Source organism: Notamacropus eugenii, chromosome 1 (genome assembly GCF_028372415.1).
Source record: "Notamacropus eugenii isolate mMacEug1 chromosome 1, mMacEug1.pri_v2, whole genome shotgun sequence".
NCBI classification, from domain to species: Eukaryota; Metazoa; Chordata; class Mammalia; order Diprotodontia; family Macropodidae; genus Notamacropus; species Notamacropus eugenii.
Window position 1 is genome coordinate 419,685,148 of NC_092872.1, and position 18,153 is coordinate 419,703,300.

The following is an 18,153-nucleotide window of genomic DNA, read 5'->3' on the forward strand; positions in this document are numbered from 1 at the left end:
GCTTGGGTAAAGTCCTTTGAATCCAGGTATGACAAGTCATTTCACTGCTCAAGGCCTTAGTTTCCTTGTCTATAAAATGAGAGGGTTGGACTAGATGGCTTTTGATGCTCCTTCCAGATTTAAAACTATAATCTCTGTAAGTGACATTCCAAAATGTCAAGGTAGAACTCTCAAAAAGGTTTTCACGGACTCAATATTTACAGCGACTAGGCTGGTAAGCAAGGACCGAGCTTGTATTCTGAAAGCTCATATGAACTTTCTGAGTAGTTTTTCTGACGCAGAGCTTGGCTAGCTCGAAGATAACTTCGAATGAAGGAATGAAAAAGAATTTAAGGACTGGTTTAGACAAAGCACAAAGAACAGAAACACTATCCCATAAAAGGACCTTTAGAGAAATAGGCCTGACACACATGCACATACAGACACCGTCTTGTCTTGGCAAGGATGGATAGTTGCTAGGAATTGTCCCATAGGTCATACTTGAAATCACTGCTTTACACTCTCACCTTTCCCTAAACCCAACACTGAGAAAGCACAATATGAGAGTTTATTTCTTTAATTTTCAAGTTAACAAGTTTCATAGAGGGAAAGACAAATTAAAATGGTACTGGCTAACAGATATATTTACAGCTATGTGTAATGAACAAAGGAACAAAGGTAGAAGAAGCATAGTGAGCGTCCTCTAAGAAACTAGGTCCATAGCCAATTCAGGGGGTGGCCTTTGGTTGCCACACAAAGAAATCTAAGCTGACCACATTAGCTTGTGAAGAAGTCAGAACAACTAAGCAGCAGGACTGATGTACACAGGATGTAGTCAGTGCAGATCACAAGGGTCATGGGGATGAGAGATCTTCCTTCCTTTCTCCAGGTCTACCCCAACCCAGAGCAGAGCAGCATTATTACTCCTCTCCAAGTGTATTTGTTGGTTTACGACAGTGGTGGGGAACCTGCTGGCCTTTTAGGTCGTTGGGTGCAGCCTTTTGACTGAGTCCAAGTTTTATAGAACAAATCCTTTTTTGAAGGGGATTTGTTCTGTAAAGTTTGGACTCAGTCAAAGGGCTGCACTGAGGACCTAGAGGGCCACATGTGGTCTTGAGGCCACAGGTTCCTCTACCTCATTTAGGACATGGAGGACCACCTACTGAAGTCCTGAGGAAAAAGAGGCTTTCTGGACAGAATGAAGGAGCAGAATCCAGAAGCAGAGAGCTCTGTTTTGTCTATGTCCTAGAAACAGTGTAATATTGAAGTACCCTAGATTGTAGTGAATGTAGCAGGAAAGGTGGAATCTTCACCTGGGTTGTGCTGGTTTTGTAACAGAAGAGACCCAGCTGTTTGCTGGTTCTTAGGCCAGTGAGGTGGGAAGAACGGAAAATAGAGTCAGATGTCCAGTCTAGTGTTGTGTCCACTTGATGGTTTTCAGGTCAATTCCATCTTGTACCATTTCCCACAGTGGGCTGCCAATGAGAGAGAGACATCTGATGAGTGAGGGCAATAATTGAGCATTCACTAAATTAGGGCCCTTATCAAATATCCACTATATATAACTGCCACTTCTGTGTGCAAAGGTACCCTAGACTAACCTCATTCCCTTCTTGGCCTTGTTCCCAATGTTCTGTACTTCAAAACCAGGCCTTTACTGCTGTACTTTTCATCCTGGAACTTCCCTCAATGCCTGCAATCTCCTCACCCTGGCACAACCTACCACCCTGGCAGCCTGCTTGTCTTCTCCTCAAGCCCTGGCCCCTTTCTCCCTTTGGAAAGACCTTGAAAAGCACTCTCCCCCACCCCATACACCTTTCCCCCCTTTCCAATTCCTTTTGTGGGCAAGCTTTCCCCTTAAGAATGCACGCTCCTCAAGGACAGACATATTCCCTCTGCTTCTATCTGTACAGTGCCTGGCACTGCCTTCCCTCCTTTCCCTTCTTTTCTTCCTTCCTCCCTTCCTGAAAACAAGTAGTTAATCATTTCCTTTTGGCTTGGAAGGCTCATTGATGTCACCGTCTAAGGCTCTGGCTGATAGCTACAGCTTAGACATCAAGCATGGCATACTAAGAGAGCCAGACAGATTTGTCTCCTAGAAGGCATGAGCAGAAGAGACATGATGCCATGGCTTGAAAGAGGGCAATACATCAAGAGGACAGTGTTGACACGTCACCGTCATGCTGGAGAGGACCAGAAAGGCAGCCCCAGGATACAAGCATCATGGCCATTCTCACTCACTAGCTCTAATGGGGAAGCTGTGCAGTCTTGAAGCCCAGACCTATGTAAGGTACTGGGGATACAAAGACAAAAATGTAACAGTCTCTGCCCATAAGGAGCTTAGATTTTACTGGCCCAAGCTACTACAAATGAAAATCTAGACTACAGGAAGGGTCTCAGTAATGCCCTTACTCATCAGAGCTACAGCTGAGACTTTGGACATCCCAAAAACAAAGGAAGAAGGGAACTGCCTACACAGCTTCAAGATGAGTAGAAACTATACATCAATGAGCGGATTCAAGCTCTGCACTGTCTGCATGGCAGTGTCTACTTTTTCTGAAGCTTGAATGGAGGACTCTGAGCTCTGATGTTACCAAGGGAAGCTCTATGGTTAACAGACAGTGGCCAAGGACTTTGAGCCTATAGTAACAGAGACCAGGAGGAGGCTCTGCTAATCCAACCTCTCTGTACCCAGGAGAATGTCTACACTGCTCTGTATGGTGCTCTTGCTCCCATCTCAAATCACAAAGATACCTAAAATAAAGGAGCTCTGAATGTCAGTATGACCACACACCCAGAGCTGGAGACTTTAGTTATCCAGAGATAAGCTCTCATTTTAGTTTGAACCCTAGGACAAGATCATAAGATTTAGGATTGGAAAGGATTTTAGAGATTATTTAGTCTAGTGTCCTAATTTTACAGACGGGAGAACCTCTCTTGAGGCACACAGAGGAACTAAGATACTTGCCCAAAGTCACAAAGACAGCAGGTAGCAGAGATGAGATTCAAACACAGGTTATTTGAGTCCAAATTCAACACTCTTTTCAACTATGCCATACTATTTCAGGGAAGGCTTCATACCTCATTTCCCGAAGTCTTTTAACATGATAGATGCACTTTTCAGCTGTGTAGTCCACCTCTTCCTCTGTGGTGAAACGACCAATGCCAAATCTAAAATGCATTGCATAACATCAGAAGGTCAGGGAAGACACTGAAGGACTCATTCATTCAGGAAATAGTTGAACTGAATGACAAAAAAGAGGGGAAAGAAAGAGAGAGGGAAGGAGAAAAGGAGGGAGAAAGGGAACAGGGAGAGAGAGGGAAAGGGGGGAGAGAGAGAGGAAGGGAGGGAGAAAGGGAGGAAGAGAAGAAGGAAGAGAAATAAGACAGAGGGAAGCAGGAGACTAAGGGAAGAGGGAGAGAGAAGGAGAAAGGGATGGGGAAGAGAGAGGGAAGGGAAGAGAAAAGAAGGGAGGGAAGGCAGAGGATGTGGTCAAGGAAGGAGAGGGAGGGATGGGAGGAGAGCCACAGCCCCATCCCACTGACCTGATAGAAGAGTGGGCCAAATCTTCATCTGCGCCAATGGCTCTAAGCACATAGGATGGTTCAAGGGATGCAGAGGTACAGGCGCTAGGAAGACAACACAAGTATAAGCCAAACTCCTCAGGAAACACCTTGTTTCCAAATGAGCTGCACTTATTTCGGACTTCTCCACCATGTCCTGAGTAAATTCATCACTGTGAAATCTCCTTGTCCCACAAGATTCAGTCAGCCTTGGTGCTCTCTCTGCTGTCTGAGGAGGGTAGAACTATGAATGCCTCCATCTCCATTCAAGAAGTAGAGACCAGAGAAACATCTCCTCAGGCATTTCCTCTTTCCCACTGGCTAGACACCTTGATTTCTTTGCCTTTTCCATCATACCACATCCTAGTACTTATCACAGTACCTAGCACATAGTAGGGACTTAATAAGCATTGATTGCCTCCTGACCAGCCTGCATCACCACACCACCACCACCACCTTTCTGACTAGTGCTCTGCTTCTTCAGTCCTCCAGGAGCCAAGGAATTGTCATTTCTGATCTGCAGATGTCAAAAGCTCAGAGCTAACTTCTAGTTCTCTGATGAGATCTTCAAGCTCCTAGTCCAAACAAGACCTCAAATGAAACTGCTAAAGTATGATGGGCTTAAAGTAGGATGATACCTTATGGGATGTGTCTAACAAGAAAGGCAGATTACTAGGAAAGCTGCTTCAGGGAAGCACCTTTCTTTAAGCCCAGATGTGCCTCTCCTGGAACTAATATCTCAGGGAAGGCTGGAACCATTCCTTTAAATCTGAAAGCTTCTGGTTGTCTGAGAACCCCTGGCATTGCCTGTGGTCAGCATCAGTGCTTGAGGTCCACTTCTGGCATAACATGATACCTGGCAGATGTTTCAGGTCTCCCCAGTGTGGTGCAGTTAAGCAGCTCTGGTATATGAGCTTGTGCTTCTTTCACAGCACTTTCCCATGTGCTCTCCACAGGCTAGAAGGTTCAATGAGTACTAAAGGTACTTAGGTACCCATCTGATTAGGGCTTTGCTACACCCCTTAACCCCACTATGGCCTCACTCACCTGCCTGAAGACAAAGCCACATCCTTGAGTGCCATCAGCAGACTCTCCCCTTCTACATAGGCAAAGGACAAGTTGATGCAGCCTGAGGAAAAGAATCTCCCATTAGTATTCTCTAACTCTTCCTTAGATTAGAGAAGGAAGAGGATATAGGCTACAAAGCAGGGGAGCCAGACCTGGATAGTGTTGCTCTGTGTCCCCATTTATCACCACATCAGGAAGGTTACTCATTATCTTGTCTATCAATCTTTCTGATAGCAGAGAGATTCTCTTATGGTCATTCTGAAAAATACAGGAGAATATGACAGGGACACAAATTGTCAGGTCTCACAATTCAGGAATTCATATGAGATATGCAAAGGAAGTTAGTGGAGAACCTTACTATTCTGCTTTAAATATGGTATTCAGAAATATCAGGCTCCTGCTTGGTCCAAGATGTTTGAAAATAGTTCAAAAAGGCCCAAAATGAAGAAAATGGTTCAGAATTACAAAATATCAAAGCTGGGAGAGACATCAGAGATCAGATCAGATAATCCCAGTCACCTCGCTTTGAAGCCCAGAAAGGTTCAGTGAATTGTCCGAGGTTACCTAGCTATTCAGCAAGAAAGTTGGGACAACAATCCATTTCTCCTTCCTAAAGAATGGACTCCAGGAGCCCAAAGAAATTCCTTACTCAACAAAAGCCCAGCACAAATGTTTGAAGGTTCCAGAGGGAGGAGAAGGGTACAATGGTGGGGCTAACTGAAACCCCACTATGTTTCAGTCATCTTTATTTGTGCTCTTACTAACTGGTGGTTGACTCACAAAGAGGAGTTTTCAGATAGGGAGCCAAGAATGAGGGTGAAAAACAGCTAAATTGGCTTAGTGGAGAGAGTGCCAGGCCTGCAATCAGGAAGACTCATCTTCCTGAGTTCAAAGGCACTCTCAGACACTTAGCTGTGTGACCCTGGGAAAGTCACTTAACTCTGTTTGTCTCAGTTTCCTCATCTGTAAAATGAGCTGGAGAAGGAAATGGCAGAACACTCTGGTATCTGTGCCAAGAAAACCCCAAATGGGGTCATGAAGAGTCGGACAGGACTCAAAAACAATGAAAGACGAGGGTGAAAGTGATAAGAGAACTTCTTTCCCTATACCTCCATCTCTTCTTGTGATAGCTCACAGGCAGCCCCTAGACCAACCACTAAGGGTGTGGGCACTGTTCCAGAGCGGATGCCCCGTTCCTGTCCTCCGCCACTCTGCACAGCCTCCACACGCACTCGGGGCCGACGGCGGATGTAGATTGCACCAACACCTGAAGAACAAAAGAAAAGAGAGAAATTGGGTGAGAACAAATGCTGACCTCAAAAATGGTGAAAAGCATTCTACTAATTTCTTTATCCAGAGTCTATTCCACGCATAACATTCCATGTTTTTTGCTCAGTATTTAAATGTATAATTTGTTGCCAATTAGACTGTAGGCTCCCTAAAATAGTGACCATTTCTGATTTTCTCTTTTTCTAAACCTAGCACACAGTGGAAAGTGCTTTTTGTACATGTTGAATATTCTATCAATGATGTTGTCTAGGATATAAGACCAAACCAAGAGGTAAACCATTCCAGAATGTCAGGTCAACCTGGTGTCTCATGCAGGTAGGTCTACAGGATGTCCATCCAGCACAAGAGCACAGAAAGCCCTATTGTAGGAATCAATTCCAGAGACACTGGCATTTGGGAACTTTAAAAATAGAAACTAGGGGTAACCCAGGTAAGCTGAACCCCATCTGGGAGCAAGAAGCAAAATGCAGACTGTAAAATGTCTCAAGTCCCATCAGACAGTTGACATAATATCACCCTACAGTCATTTCTTCTAGGGACATATCTCAATAAAATTCCATGCTTCAAACAGACCCCCACTGTGAGGTTTATATAATGGAAGACTTCAGAATTTTCTGTACCTTTTGGGCCATAAACCTTATGACCACTGATGCTCATGAGATCAATTTTCATGTCATTCACATTGAGTGGGATTTTTCCAACTGCCTGGGCTGCATCCGTATGGAAATATACTTTTCGGGAATTGCAAATCCGTCCTAAGGAGACAGTAATAAGATACACAGTGGGTTGTTCACATGCCCTATGGCAGTATTAACCTAGCACTTTGGATCCCACAGAAAAGCAGGAAGCACAACACCAATCTCTAAATCAGTAGCTCTCCTGCTGAATGATTGGCTACCAACATTCTGCCACTCAAAGACTTTGCTTCCTTGGTTTTTAATTCTCTTGAACAGAAATGAGAAAGAATAATGAAAAAATCCCAAAGAACCACTTAGCCAATGATTTCCTCATTTTCTTATGGAAAACACCCCTTGAACATATACCATTTTCTTTGCATTTTTAGATTTCTAGAAGACACAGGGAAATAATGATCAAGGACCCTATATTATAGCAGTGCTTAAAGTCAGATGGTGTCTATAAAAGTGCTTCATGAAGAACTGGTCTGCCACTCAACATGCCTGCCCGAAGGGAGGTCGGCTGCCTAGCTCCCACATACCTACCCCAGTAAAAATCTATAAACCACACCAGGTTGAATAATGATCAATAAATCCAATGAGAAAGAGTATATGACCTCTTCTACTTCAGAACTATAAAAAAAAGTCAGCCATAAGGTCACAGAAAATAGGAAAGGGGGTCCCCAGCAAAGTCAGCACCAGCCTAGCCTAGGCAAACAAGGTGGTAGCCATTTAGCCTGAAAAGAGACATGTGTAGCTTGCAAGGCTCTGTATCTGAAGACAAGAACAGAAGCTCCCGCCCAAAAGGCCATAAAATTGTGCATACCCTTTGACCCAGCAATACCACTTCTAAGTCTGTATCCCAAAGAGATCATAAAAACAGGAAAAGGACCCGCAAGTATAAAAATATTTATAGCAGCTCTTTTTGTGGTGGCACAGAATTGGAAATTGAGGGGATGTCCATCATTTGGGGAATGGCTGAACAAGTGGTATATGAATGGAATGGAATACTACTGTGCTAAAAGAAATAATGAACAGGCAGACTTTAGAAAAACCTGGAAAGACACAGGAGCAGAACCAGAAGAACACTGTACACAGTTACAGCCACATCATATGACTGACTTCGACAGACTGAACTCTTCTCTGCAAAGCATGGATCTAAGAACTTCAAAAGACTGACAATAGAAAATACTATCCACATCCAGAGAAAGAACTTTGGAGTTTGAATGCAGATGGAAGCATACTATTTGCTCTCCTTTTGTTTTGTTTTGTTTCTTCTTTCTAGTGGTTCCTTCCATTAGTTCTAATTATTCTTTACATCATGACTAATGTGAAAATATTTTGAATATGAATGTATAAATAGCACCTATATCAGACTGCATGCTCTCTTGGGGAGGGGGGGAAGAGGAAGAGGGAGAAAATTTAAAACTCAAAAACTTACGGAAGTGAATGTTGCAAACTAAATAAATAAATATTTAAAAAAAAAAAAAGAGAAAAAAGAATGGAGTCTCCCTTGGAAAAGCCCAGGGTGGTCTAGACCCTTGAAGTGACTGGAAGTAAGTAATTACTACTATGGTCCTAGAAGTGCTCAGATTTGGACACTCAGGGGTTCTACAGTTCCTAACACTGTCCTGAGACACCATAAAGAGATCTAAAGATTCAATGCTTTGAACCTCAAAAATCTAGAGGTCTTACCCTAGGAGATAGAAATCAGTGCAGGAAGAACAAGGAGCACTGACTACACTATCCAAAAGTGCAACAGGGGGCAGAACCTGGCCCTGGTACAAAGCACTGATTCAGGAACTTAGATTGAAGAAATAAGCAAACCCAAGAAGATTCTAACAATGATAAAGAATTATTGTAGATCCAAGACAACCAAAAATTCAACGTATAAGAACACAGTAACTCTAAAACAACTGCAAGCAGAATTCAAAGGAAAAAATAGATTTTCCACAAGGACCACATGAATGTCTAGAAGAAATGAAGCAAGAAATTAAAAAAATCAACCTATTAATTAATACACATATTTTAAGTGCCTGCAATGTACACCATGCTAAGAGCTGGTAATTCAAAAGGAGGCAAAAGATAGACCCTGCCTCTAAGGAGCTCACAATCTAATAGAAGAGACAACAGGCAAGCAAATATGTACAAACAAGTTACATATGGAATAAGAAATAATTAACAGAGCACAGGCATCAAAATTAAGAGGGGCTGGGAAAGGCTTCCTGTAGAGGATGGGATTCTAGATAGGACATAAAAAAAGCCAGGGAAGGCAGTAGGTAGGGATAAGGGTGGAGAACATTCCAGGCATGGAGGACAGCCAGAGAAATATCTGGAGCCAAAAGACTCCTGGAACAGCCAGAAGGGTCAGGGTTAATGGGCTAAAGAGTATTTGACAGAGAGTAAGGGATAAGACTGGAAAGATAGGAGAGGGCTAGGGCATGATGGGCTTTGAACTCAAATAAAGAATTATGTATTTAATCTTAGAGGTGACAGGAAGCCAGTGGAAAATGAAATAAAAGCTATGGAAGAAAGATTTGGAAAGAAGATTAATAGCCTGGAACAAGAGATACAAAACTGTAACCAAGAAAAAAAACTCCCTGAAAATTAGAATAGAATAGAAGCTAATGACAATTAAATCGAACAAGTGAAAAAAAAACTGAAGAAAATGTAATATGTAATATACCTTGGCAAAAAACAATTTACTCTGAAAATAGATTTAGGAGATCTAGGAGTATCACTGTACTCAGATATCTGAAAGCCAGGACCACAAAAAAAGCCTATACATTGTACTTCAAGAAATCTTAAAACAAACTACTTGATCTCGAAGGGGAAATTAAAAAGAATAAAAAGAAAAGCAAAGTAAAACACTGGAAAAGAGGTGTTTATCAATTGAGGAATATAATCAAATTATCGCATTTGAATGCAATGGAATATAATTACAATGTAAGAAATGAAGAAAGAAATGGTTTTAGAGAATCCTAGGAAGTGAACTGATTCGGAATGAAGTGAGCAAAACCCAGAAAACAATTTATACAAGGACAACATAACAAAAAACAACCATGAAAGACTTAAGAACTGTGATCAAAGCAATGACCATATCTCCAGAGAATATATGATGAAGCATGTTAGCCAGTTCTCGACAAAGACATGATTAATCCAAGGTACAATGAGAGACATATACACATCTCTAGACACAGCCACTGTGTAGATGTCTTGCTTTACTATGCTCTTTGTTACAAGGATTTCCTCTCCCCAATCTGTTTTTTAATTGGGAGTAGGGGCTGGGTAGTGGTGAGGGCCAGTAACAGTGATGCCAAAAAAGGAGGACCACTGAAACATTTAGATATTGCATAGAAATGAACAGAGGAGAGTTTAGAAGCAAACACAGAGAAGCAAGACAATTCTGAAAGTAGCATGTTCAATTTATTGTATCTTCTTTAACAAAGAAAACAGTATGAAATGGAAACTTTTGATTTTATACACAATCCTGTTTTTGTGTTCAGAGTGTTTATGTGGGAAATGTTCATTTATGGGTGGTACTTAAGGTCAGAATAAAAAATTAAAAAAAAAACTTACTTAAAGATAAAAAGATTTGGAAATGCAGGGGAACAACGAGTACTTTTTGTGCTGAACACAAAAGATGCATGGTATGTGCTCATAACTAGTGTCTAATCAATGTTAATCCACTGTTCAGTTCAATAGAGTGGCTGGGCTTCCCCAATGCCTTGAAATTGAAGAATTCCACCTCACCTTTAGAAATCCATACCAGACCACAGCAGGAATTGTCTGCACTCCATGACAGGATACTAAATGGCTTAATTCAGACTTTTTCCCTTCAGGGCTAGGGGGCTGACTACCACTCCAGTGCTGGTAACCTTGGCAGGAAGCAGAACTTGAAATACTCACCAATGTCTGCAATAGGTTGCTTCACTCCAATCTCATTGTTCACAGTCATGACAGAGACAAGGCTTGTGTCTGGTCGGATGGCTGCCTCCAGCTCCTAAGGAGATAACAAATAGGGTACAGTGAGGGGGAGGAAGGGAAACTTGATTGTATCTTTCCCTTCTCAGCACACCAACTCTCCCAGCCCTAGAAAATGTACTGTCCTCTCATTTTCATAGGATGCAAGCTGGCACTGATGGACAGTAGGACTATAAACCCCATAGATTTGGGCACTATATCTAAACCAAATGATATGAATGACAGCATCTATCAATCCATCAGCAAATAGTTAAGTGTCTGTTATGTGTAAGGCCCAAGACTAGGTGCTAGGAGAGGTATACCAAGAAGTCTAAGACATATTCCTTGCCTTCAAGAATCTGACAGATCAGTGTGTATAAAAGAACTATGGAGAATCTCACCAATAGAAAGGACAGCAGAGATCATATAGTCCAACACATTTTTAGGAGGTTGGAAGCTGGGATTTGTAACTGTAATTTCAAAGACACAGATAATTCCTGGTGAAAGAGTTCCTTCTACAAATTCAGATCAGCAACTGTTTTCCATTATTTTCTTAGAGAGATGCTTGGGCCACTGAAAGTGATTTGCTCAGGGTCACACAGTCAGTATATGTCTGAGGTAGGATTTAAAACCAGGTCCTTCTGACCCTGTCTGCTGTTTATCTATTATTTACTCAATTCTGCCTCTCTTGCACAAGTCAGATATCTACACAGAATTCTCCTTAACATTCCCACACATAGTCATCAGGTCTTCCCTTTAAGAACGATATTAAAAAGGAACCAAATGCCTTAGGGGGTGTTATATTTCAGTATCTAACATGTTCTTTATATGTAAAGGGAAAATAACGAAAATTAGCAAATAATTGCCATGTGAGCAGCTGGAAATACATTAGAGGAAGATGTCATATTTGGCAGAGGGAGAGAAAGAGCTTCAGGGAAGGGGTAGGACCTATATTGGATTCAAGTAAAGGAGGGAGAGGAGAATATTCAGCTTCAGAGCATGGAGGAAGGTGTGCATGGAATGCTGGAAATATAAGTGGCAGCCCAGCCTCAGTGAACAAGTCCTGTTGTAGAGGACGAGTGGGAGATAATGTTGGGAGTCAGTTGCAGCCTCATCCTACTCCCTCTTCAGACTATGTTCTTTATCGAGGGGCCTTCTCACCTTCAGATCAATGATTCCAGTCTTCTGCACTGGGAGATAAGTGACCTGAAAGCCCTCGGCTTCCAGAGAACGACATGAGTCCAGTACACATTTGTGCTCTGTTTGTGTGGTGATCACATGCTTTTTCCGTAACTTGTAGAACCTGGCCACTCCCTAGAAGTTGGTGAGAAAGGGAGAAGATACTTAGGCAGACAACAATGTCTCTTACTCCTTTCAGGACTAGGGGAGGAGACAAGAGGGCAACAGAAGAGGAGTTTTCACAGAGGCATCTCATCCACTCTGTGGCAGTTTCTAAGAATACACAGGACAGCTTCTTTACCTACCTCAATTAAGACAGTGGCATTTTGATTTTCAGACTTCCCAGGGTAAACCTTTCCTAAGTGTCAATGGAATTTTTGTATTCCTTGGCCAAGTGCGAGGAAATAATTTTCATTTAGAGAAGAAGGTAGGTTGCTGCCAAATCTTCACTTTGGTGCTATCAGTTTAAGGTACTAAGGGGAAGAAAAAGACAGGACTCTAGCTGCCTTAAAACCTATTCCAAACTTCCTGTTCAGGCCAAGGTCAAAAGAGATCAGCATTGGCAGCAAGGCAAGTGTGTGTATGAAGTGGGAGGATCTGATAGGAATCTGTAATTTATTTGTGTTCCCTTGAAATGACAGAAGTCACTCAGTCTGTTATTCTGAGGAGCCAAAGGGAGTTTATGCAGCTAATTAGAGAAAGTGGAATTTTGCTTGGATTGGGACTATATTCACAGAAACCTGCCCCTAGGTCAAAGGAACCATAGAAAAGATTACACTAAAAATAACAGAGCCTGATTATGATTGAAAGGGAAAGAGGTAAAAGGGGTTGAAGAGAAAGTCTTAGGCTTGTGCAACCAGCCCCAGAGGATAAGACCACTGGACCACGACCTGCACCTCATATGGCGGCAAACACTTAAGAGAGGTATAAAAACACTTGCAGGATTCTACCCTGGCCAGAAGCAATGATGGCAATGGGGAGAGGCACGAAGAAATAAGCTTCGCATTCATATACACCACAGTGGAGCTGGAGGAACAAGTTGAAGAGAAATGAATGAACACTGAGCCAAAAAACTGGAAGAAGAAAGCATGCAAAGCAAACAAGTTATTACAATGTAGGGTCACATGGCCCTACCTTAGAGAGGCTCACGGCAGCCTCTAGCAAAAAAAAGGTGGTAACCCAATCAAATGTCCACTGTATACTTTCTGGATTAAAATTCAAAGGCTATAGACACAATATCTTCTTTCTTCAGAGAGAAAAGTCTTCTACCTACACTAGCAACTTCCCAAAACAACTCAATGAACATTATGTTCTCTCAAGGTGAAGTTCCAAGATGTGAAGTGTTATGGAGAGTTACAAAATGGAAGTAAAGACCCTACTTGGGTGCCAGGAGTGGAGGTGGTTGGGATGAGAACTTCTTAAGGCTGAGGTGTTACAGAGAGGTCATCTCAGTTCCCCTGACCTCAGCTGTTAGTCTGAGAGTCACTTCTGGACTGCTTACCTTAATTGCTAAATTGTTGGATTCAGTGGCTCCACTAGTGAAGATAATCTCACGGGGGTCAGACCCAATCAATGATGCTACTTGCTGTAATGAAAGGAGAAATCACTTAACACTTGACATCAGTGACAAAAAGTAACCACACAAGACAGAGCTGGCAAAATCTAGCTCTTGGAAAGGAAAAGGATAGTACAGCAGAAAAGATCCCCCAACACTTGACATCAATGACTAAAAGTGACCACACCAGACAGAGCTGGCAAAATCTAGCTCTTGGAAAGGAAAAGGATAGTACAGCAGAAAAGATCCCCCATCATATTGTGAACTTCTATGATTCCTGGCAGCATGGTTATAAAATTTGTCCTTAACAGGGTCAGGAAGTACAGGGTATGTATTAGGAATGTTTTGGGGCTCTTCAAACCATTTTCACTTCCAGAAGACAGAAATATTCTCCTTCTAATCATTAAAAATGCCCAAATTCACTTCCAATCCCTGGATCCAAATTGCTATAAGTTAACCCACCCAAGTTCTCAGTCCCATCCTCCTTGATTCTCTTTATTCTTGCCTGGCGTGCATGCTCCACAGCAGCCTCACTTTCCCAGCCATATGAATGAGTCCTGGAGTGTGGGTTCCCAAAGTAGTTGATCAGGTAGGGGAGCATGGCATCCAACACTCGAGGATCCTAGACAAAACACAGTCCAAATTAGAGTCACCCCAATGGAGCCACTTTCCACTAGCTACTTGTTTTCATATGTACCAAGATGGTTTAGCAGAGATCTGACTCTTGGGTAAAGCATGTAGGGTAGGAGCAGGGAAACATTCCTTCCCCTGACAGAACATCCCTTAATCAGGTCTTGCTTTAAATCATATCAACAAGTAGATTTATTTACGTAGCACATCCAGTCATTTGGTTCATAAAACAATCCTAAGCAGTATACAGGAAAGTATTGTTACCCCCGTTTCACAAACGAGAAAAGAGAAGACAGATGTAGAGAAATACACTGCCTGACTTGGGTACTGGCAGATGTTTCTACTATCTCAATGACCTTTCATTTGTCCCTTACAGTTTCCACACTACTCGTATTCCCGTTCAGTTCCATCAAACTCCGCGGTTATTAAGACCTTACTAAGTACACGGCACCACTTGAGGTGTTGGGCACCTGAAAACCACATTCCCTGCCTCGTTCCTAAAAGCTCACACTCCAGTACCAACTGTTACCCTATCCACCCCACCCCCGGCCCTAGCTGCCGCCCACCATGGGGGTCGTGGCTTGCACGTCCAGGTAGAGAGGCCGAAGCGCTGTCCCCTCCGCAGCGGAGAAGCCAGGCTGCTGAGCTGAGCGGTCCGGACCTGAAACAACAGAGGGAGAAGAGCGCCTCGTCTGAAGACCGCGGGGAGGAGAAGCCGAATCCAGGGGGAAAGGGGAAAGTGGAGGAGGAGCGGAGGTCGCGGGACCCCGGCCCAGGACGTGGGTGGGCAAAGTCCGCTTTCTGGTTAGGGGTGGGCTGGAGGCTGAGTGCCAGTTTTTAGCAGTCGGATGGTCTGAGCAGATGGGGCAGCAGATTAGGGGTCCGAGGGGATGGCGGGGGAAGGGGGGAGGGTCCGGGTGGGGGACGACCAGTGAGCAGAGTGTGCGTGGTGAGGATGGACGTGGCGGTGTTGGCGGGGAAGCATGTCTGGGTCTGCCAGGGCGAGTGGGGTCCGGCCTCTGGCCGAAAGCGGAGGCAGCGGGGTCTGGGCTGAGGTCGGTTATTTAAAATCCGGCGAGGAGCAAGAAGCATCGCCATGCTCGAGGAGTAGGTTAGATGAATGGGAAGGTATGAGAGGGATTGGGGAAGGTGGGAAGGTGGGGGGAGAAAGCCACTATCCAATACCGCGCAGGCGCAGTCCCCGACGCGGAGGGGAGGGGCCCGGGACCCTAGTCGCCGCTCTCCACACAGCCCGCCACAGCATCTTCTCCGCTGCCTCCCGTGGTCGTAAGTAGCGTCTCACTTCCGTTTCGTATTACCCGGAAGTTATTCCTCACCGCCCCGGAAACGACCCTAACCTCCCGCCTTCCGAGACGTAAAGCGAAGCTACCGAGGCCGAAAGCGAGGTGAGCTGTTGTTTGGGCTGGGTGGGGACGCTGCTAAGGGTTGGGGAGGGGGACCACAGTGCGGGACCCGGCGTCCGCTTTCGCCGCCGCTCTCCGGCCGAGCTTTCCCTTCTTCGGGGATGTGTGGACGGCGGCTGTGATTCTGGCCTTGCCGAAGGCCCCGACCCCTGCTCAGGTCCGGCCTTGCCCGTCTCTCCCTGCACAGATGCCAGTAGCCGTTGGTCCCTACGGACAGTCCCAACCCACCTGCTTCGACCGAGTGAAGATGGGATTCGTGATGGGCTGTGCTGTGGGCATGGCGGCCGGGGCGCTGTTCGGCACCTTCTCGTGCCTCAGGTGGGGGCGGCCTTTGGGCTTCGTCTCTGACCCTCGGCATGCACTGGGCCGGCGGGTCGCCTTCGGGGGCCGTGGGCGGAGACAAGAGCTAGGGGAGGAGGCGAGCGGCCGCCCGGCGCCGGGAGGCGGGTGTCGGGTGTCGGGGCCTGGCGTGGCCGTAGCTTTGAACTGCCTAGGGAGGAGGTACCTGGGGCCAGGAATAGAGGGGACGGCGATAGGTCTGGGGTCCTTGGACCTCTCGCCATTGAGCTCCATTCAGGATTTCTCCTCCAGGATCGGGATGCGGGGCCGGGAGCTGATGGGCGGAATTGGCAAAACCATGATGCAGAGCGGGGGTACCTTCGGAACGTTTATGGCCATCGGAATGGGCATCCGCTGCTGACCGCGGCGGCTCCGCCTCTCCCAACAGCCCCTCACACCTCCTTGTGTAATATAATAAAAGGCTTTGAGTACGTGCGAGTCTTTACTTTCGGGCTTTGGGGCCGGACTGTTTCAGAAATGGATTTTTTTTGTTGACCTTGTGCCTGGAATTACGTCCATGACCTATGGCCGCTACCTGCTTGTAGGACAGATCTGCCTTCTCTCTCCCCACCCCCTCCATTTCGTGGATCCAAGACAAGATGGGGAAAGATTTGTGGTACAGTAAAGAAGTAGCTTTGTGATTAGAGGACCTCCGGCTGGCTTAGGTGTTCTTAAGCAAATCATTTCATATGCCCGGGCCTCAGCTGATTACTTGTCAAAAGTGAATCCCATAATTCCAAAGGTCTGGGTATACCCAAATAGTGATTGGAGACGATCTTGACCCTAAAATTTGGTTAAATTAATTTGCAGTCATTGGCTTATGCATTCTACGGCACTAATAATTCATTTTCTGAATGGTTCACTAGCTTATGGAGAGTGCCTATTAGCAAGTCCATACCTGTTGCGAGTTTTTTGTTTTAATCACTGCACAAAAAGGGAAAATTTGCCAGGATCTGATACATGACAAACTGGACGGAAAATGAGTAATTGTGATCTACAGAATGAATAGTGTAGGACAAAGGAACAAATTAAAGCAGTGTGATATTGGAGTGGTACAATTTGAACAAATGCTTGCTAAAATGTATCAAACCCTAGATCTAGCTTCTGAACTAGAAAGTGTACATGTAATTAAACTGATAGCATTTTTCATCTATATTTCTGAATCTGATTGCTTAGCTATTTCTAATGTTATAACCATAGTTCTAATATATGATGAAATCATTACAAGTTACAAACATTTTGGTGACTGGATGTGATGGGGACAAAAGAGGAGGTGCAAGTCAAGGATGATTTAAGGATCTGAAATCTAGGTATAAAAAATTCCAAAGAGAAAACCAATTTTAAGAGAAATTTCAGTTTGCATTGAGAAATGCTAAAAGTGATATGATGGTAGGACATCTAGGTGGAGAAAATAGCTTAGGCATTTTGTAGAGATGTATGACTGGGGTTCGGGAGGGAGAAGTCTTACTTTGAAAGCAGATTTTTAAGTTCTCCAAAAAGAAGTGATCAGGATTGATGCCATGAGATTTCCATTTAAATATATGCCCACCTGGGAACCTTTTGAACTCTGAAACTAGTCCACTAGTTCTCCTAATTCTATTCAGACCAAACTTTTTTGATAGAGCATTTTATAAAGCATTGGGAGAAAAGGGTAGCTTCCTTTGAGAGCAAAAAGTGCCAAACTGCCCCTTTTGTTTTTTATCAAATGTGCCATAATACATAATTTCCTTTTCAAAGTTACTCCTTTGGAACTTTGGCAGTATTGGGTAGTAGTAGGCACTCAGCATCAATCAAACTTCAGAGGGTCAAAACTATTTTCCCCTTGGTAATTTAACATTCTTAAGAATTAGTTTTGTACTTGGGGAATCAACAAATGGAACACAACGTTGAAGATGACATCTCAAGTTCCCAAGGCTGGGTGAATGCCTATTTACAACTTCACCAACAGCTTACACCTAACTACACTCCCACAAAAGTACCCTTGGTATCCATGAATATTTTGTTTTAAAAGAACAGGTTGTAGAGTTTTTCCCTGTAACAGGGACCTCTCTCTGAAATAAGGGCTATATGGTAGGGTATAAGAGTCCTAGACTATATACAGTGAAGAGGAAACATGGGTTTAGGTTCCAGTGTTAAGAGAAAGATCCAGTTGGGGTAGGAAAAACTATCTTTAATGTGGGCCACACATAGCAAATAATACCTAACAAATGAAGGCCCTCTTGCAAAGAATTTAGACTTCACTGTTGAATACAGATTTCAGAATTGAAAATCAAATTTAGAAGGTCCTCTAATTCAGTTCTCTTATTTTACAAATGAGGAAACTGAAGCTCCAAAATGAAAACTGGCTTAACTGGTTTTTGAGCCCAGGTCCTCTGGCCCCAAATCTAGTATTTTCCCCATTACAGCACACTGATTTGGTAAAAGAAACTTGACATCCACCATACTTGTGTTATTGACCATTAGAAAATATAAATTAAAATTGCTCATG

The 18,153-nt window shown here is 43.9% G+C and overlaps 2 protein-coding genes across 2 annotated transcripts; one reads left to right on the plus strand and one right to left on the minus strand.

Moving 5' to 3' along the window:
• Positions 1-540: 540 nt before the first annotated feature.
• On the minus strand, positions 541-15,182 carry NFS1 (NFS1 cysteine desulfurase). Its single transcript, XM_072631387.1, has 13 exons — positions 15,088-15,182; positions 14,469-14,563; positions 13,778-13,894; positions 13,219-13,302; positions 11,700-11,852; positions 10,485-10,578; positions 6,522-6,656; positions 5,721-5,878; positions 4,764-4,869; positions 4,591-4,672; positions 3,526-3,609; positions 3,061-3,150; positions 541-1,454 (listed from the first exon to the last, which is right to left on the minus strand). The coding sequence occupies exons 1-13, from the start codon at positions 15,164-15,166 to the stop codon at positions 1,391-1,393; spliced, it is 1,341 nt and encodes a 446-aa protein (XP_072487488.1). The 5' UTR covers positions 15,167-15,182; the 3' UTR covers positions 541-1,390.
• A 28-nt stretch (positions 15,183-15,210) lies between these two features.
• ROMO1 (reactive oxygen species modulator 1) lies at positions 15,211-16,096 on the plus strand. The gene is made up of 3 exons (XM_072631389.1): positions 15,211-15,308; positions 15,514-15,644; positions 15,918-16,096. Exons 2-3 carry the CDS (start codon positions 15,514-15,516, stop codon positions 16,024-16,026), a joined length of 240 nt encoding a protein of 79 aa, XP_072487490.1. The 5' UTR covers positions 15,211-15,308; the 3' UTR covers positions 16,027-16,096.
• Positions 16,097-18,153: the final 2,057 nt, after the last annotated feature.

Bases quoted from the DNA above. Each gene is read 5' to 3' on its own strand.
- NFS1 (XM_072631387.1), bottom strand. From the start codon at position 15,166: ATGCTGTGGCGGGCTGTGTGGAGAGCGGCGACTAGGGTCCCGGGCCCC. The intron at 11,853-13,218 runs GTAAGCAGTCCA...ACCAACTTCTAG, and splicing joins CCAACAATTTAGCAATTAAG to GGAGTGGCCAGGTTCTACAA. The intron at 3,610-4,590 runs GTGAGTGAGGCC...TTGTCTTCCTAG, and splicing joins GTGGCTTTGTCTTCAGGCAG to CGCCTGTACCTCTGCATCCC.
- ROMO1 (XM_072631389.1), top strand. From the start codon at position 15,514: ATGCCAGTAGCCGTTGGTCCCTACGGACAGTCCCAACCCACCTGCTTC. The intron at 15,645-15,917 runs GTGGGGGCGGCC...TTTCTCCTCCAG, and splicing joins GGCACCTTCTCGTGCCTCAG to GATCGGGATGCGGGGCCGGG.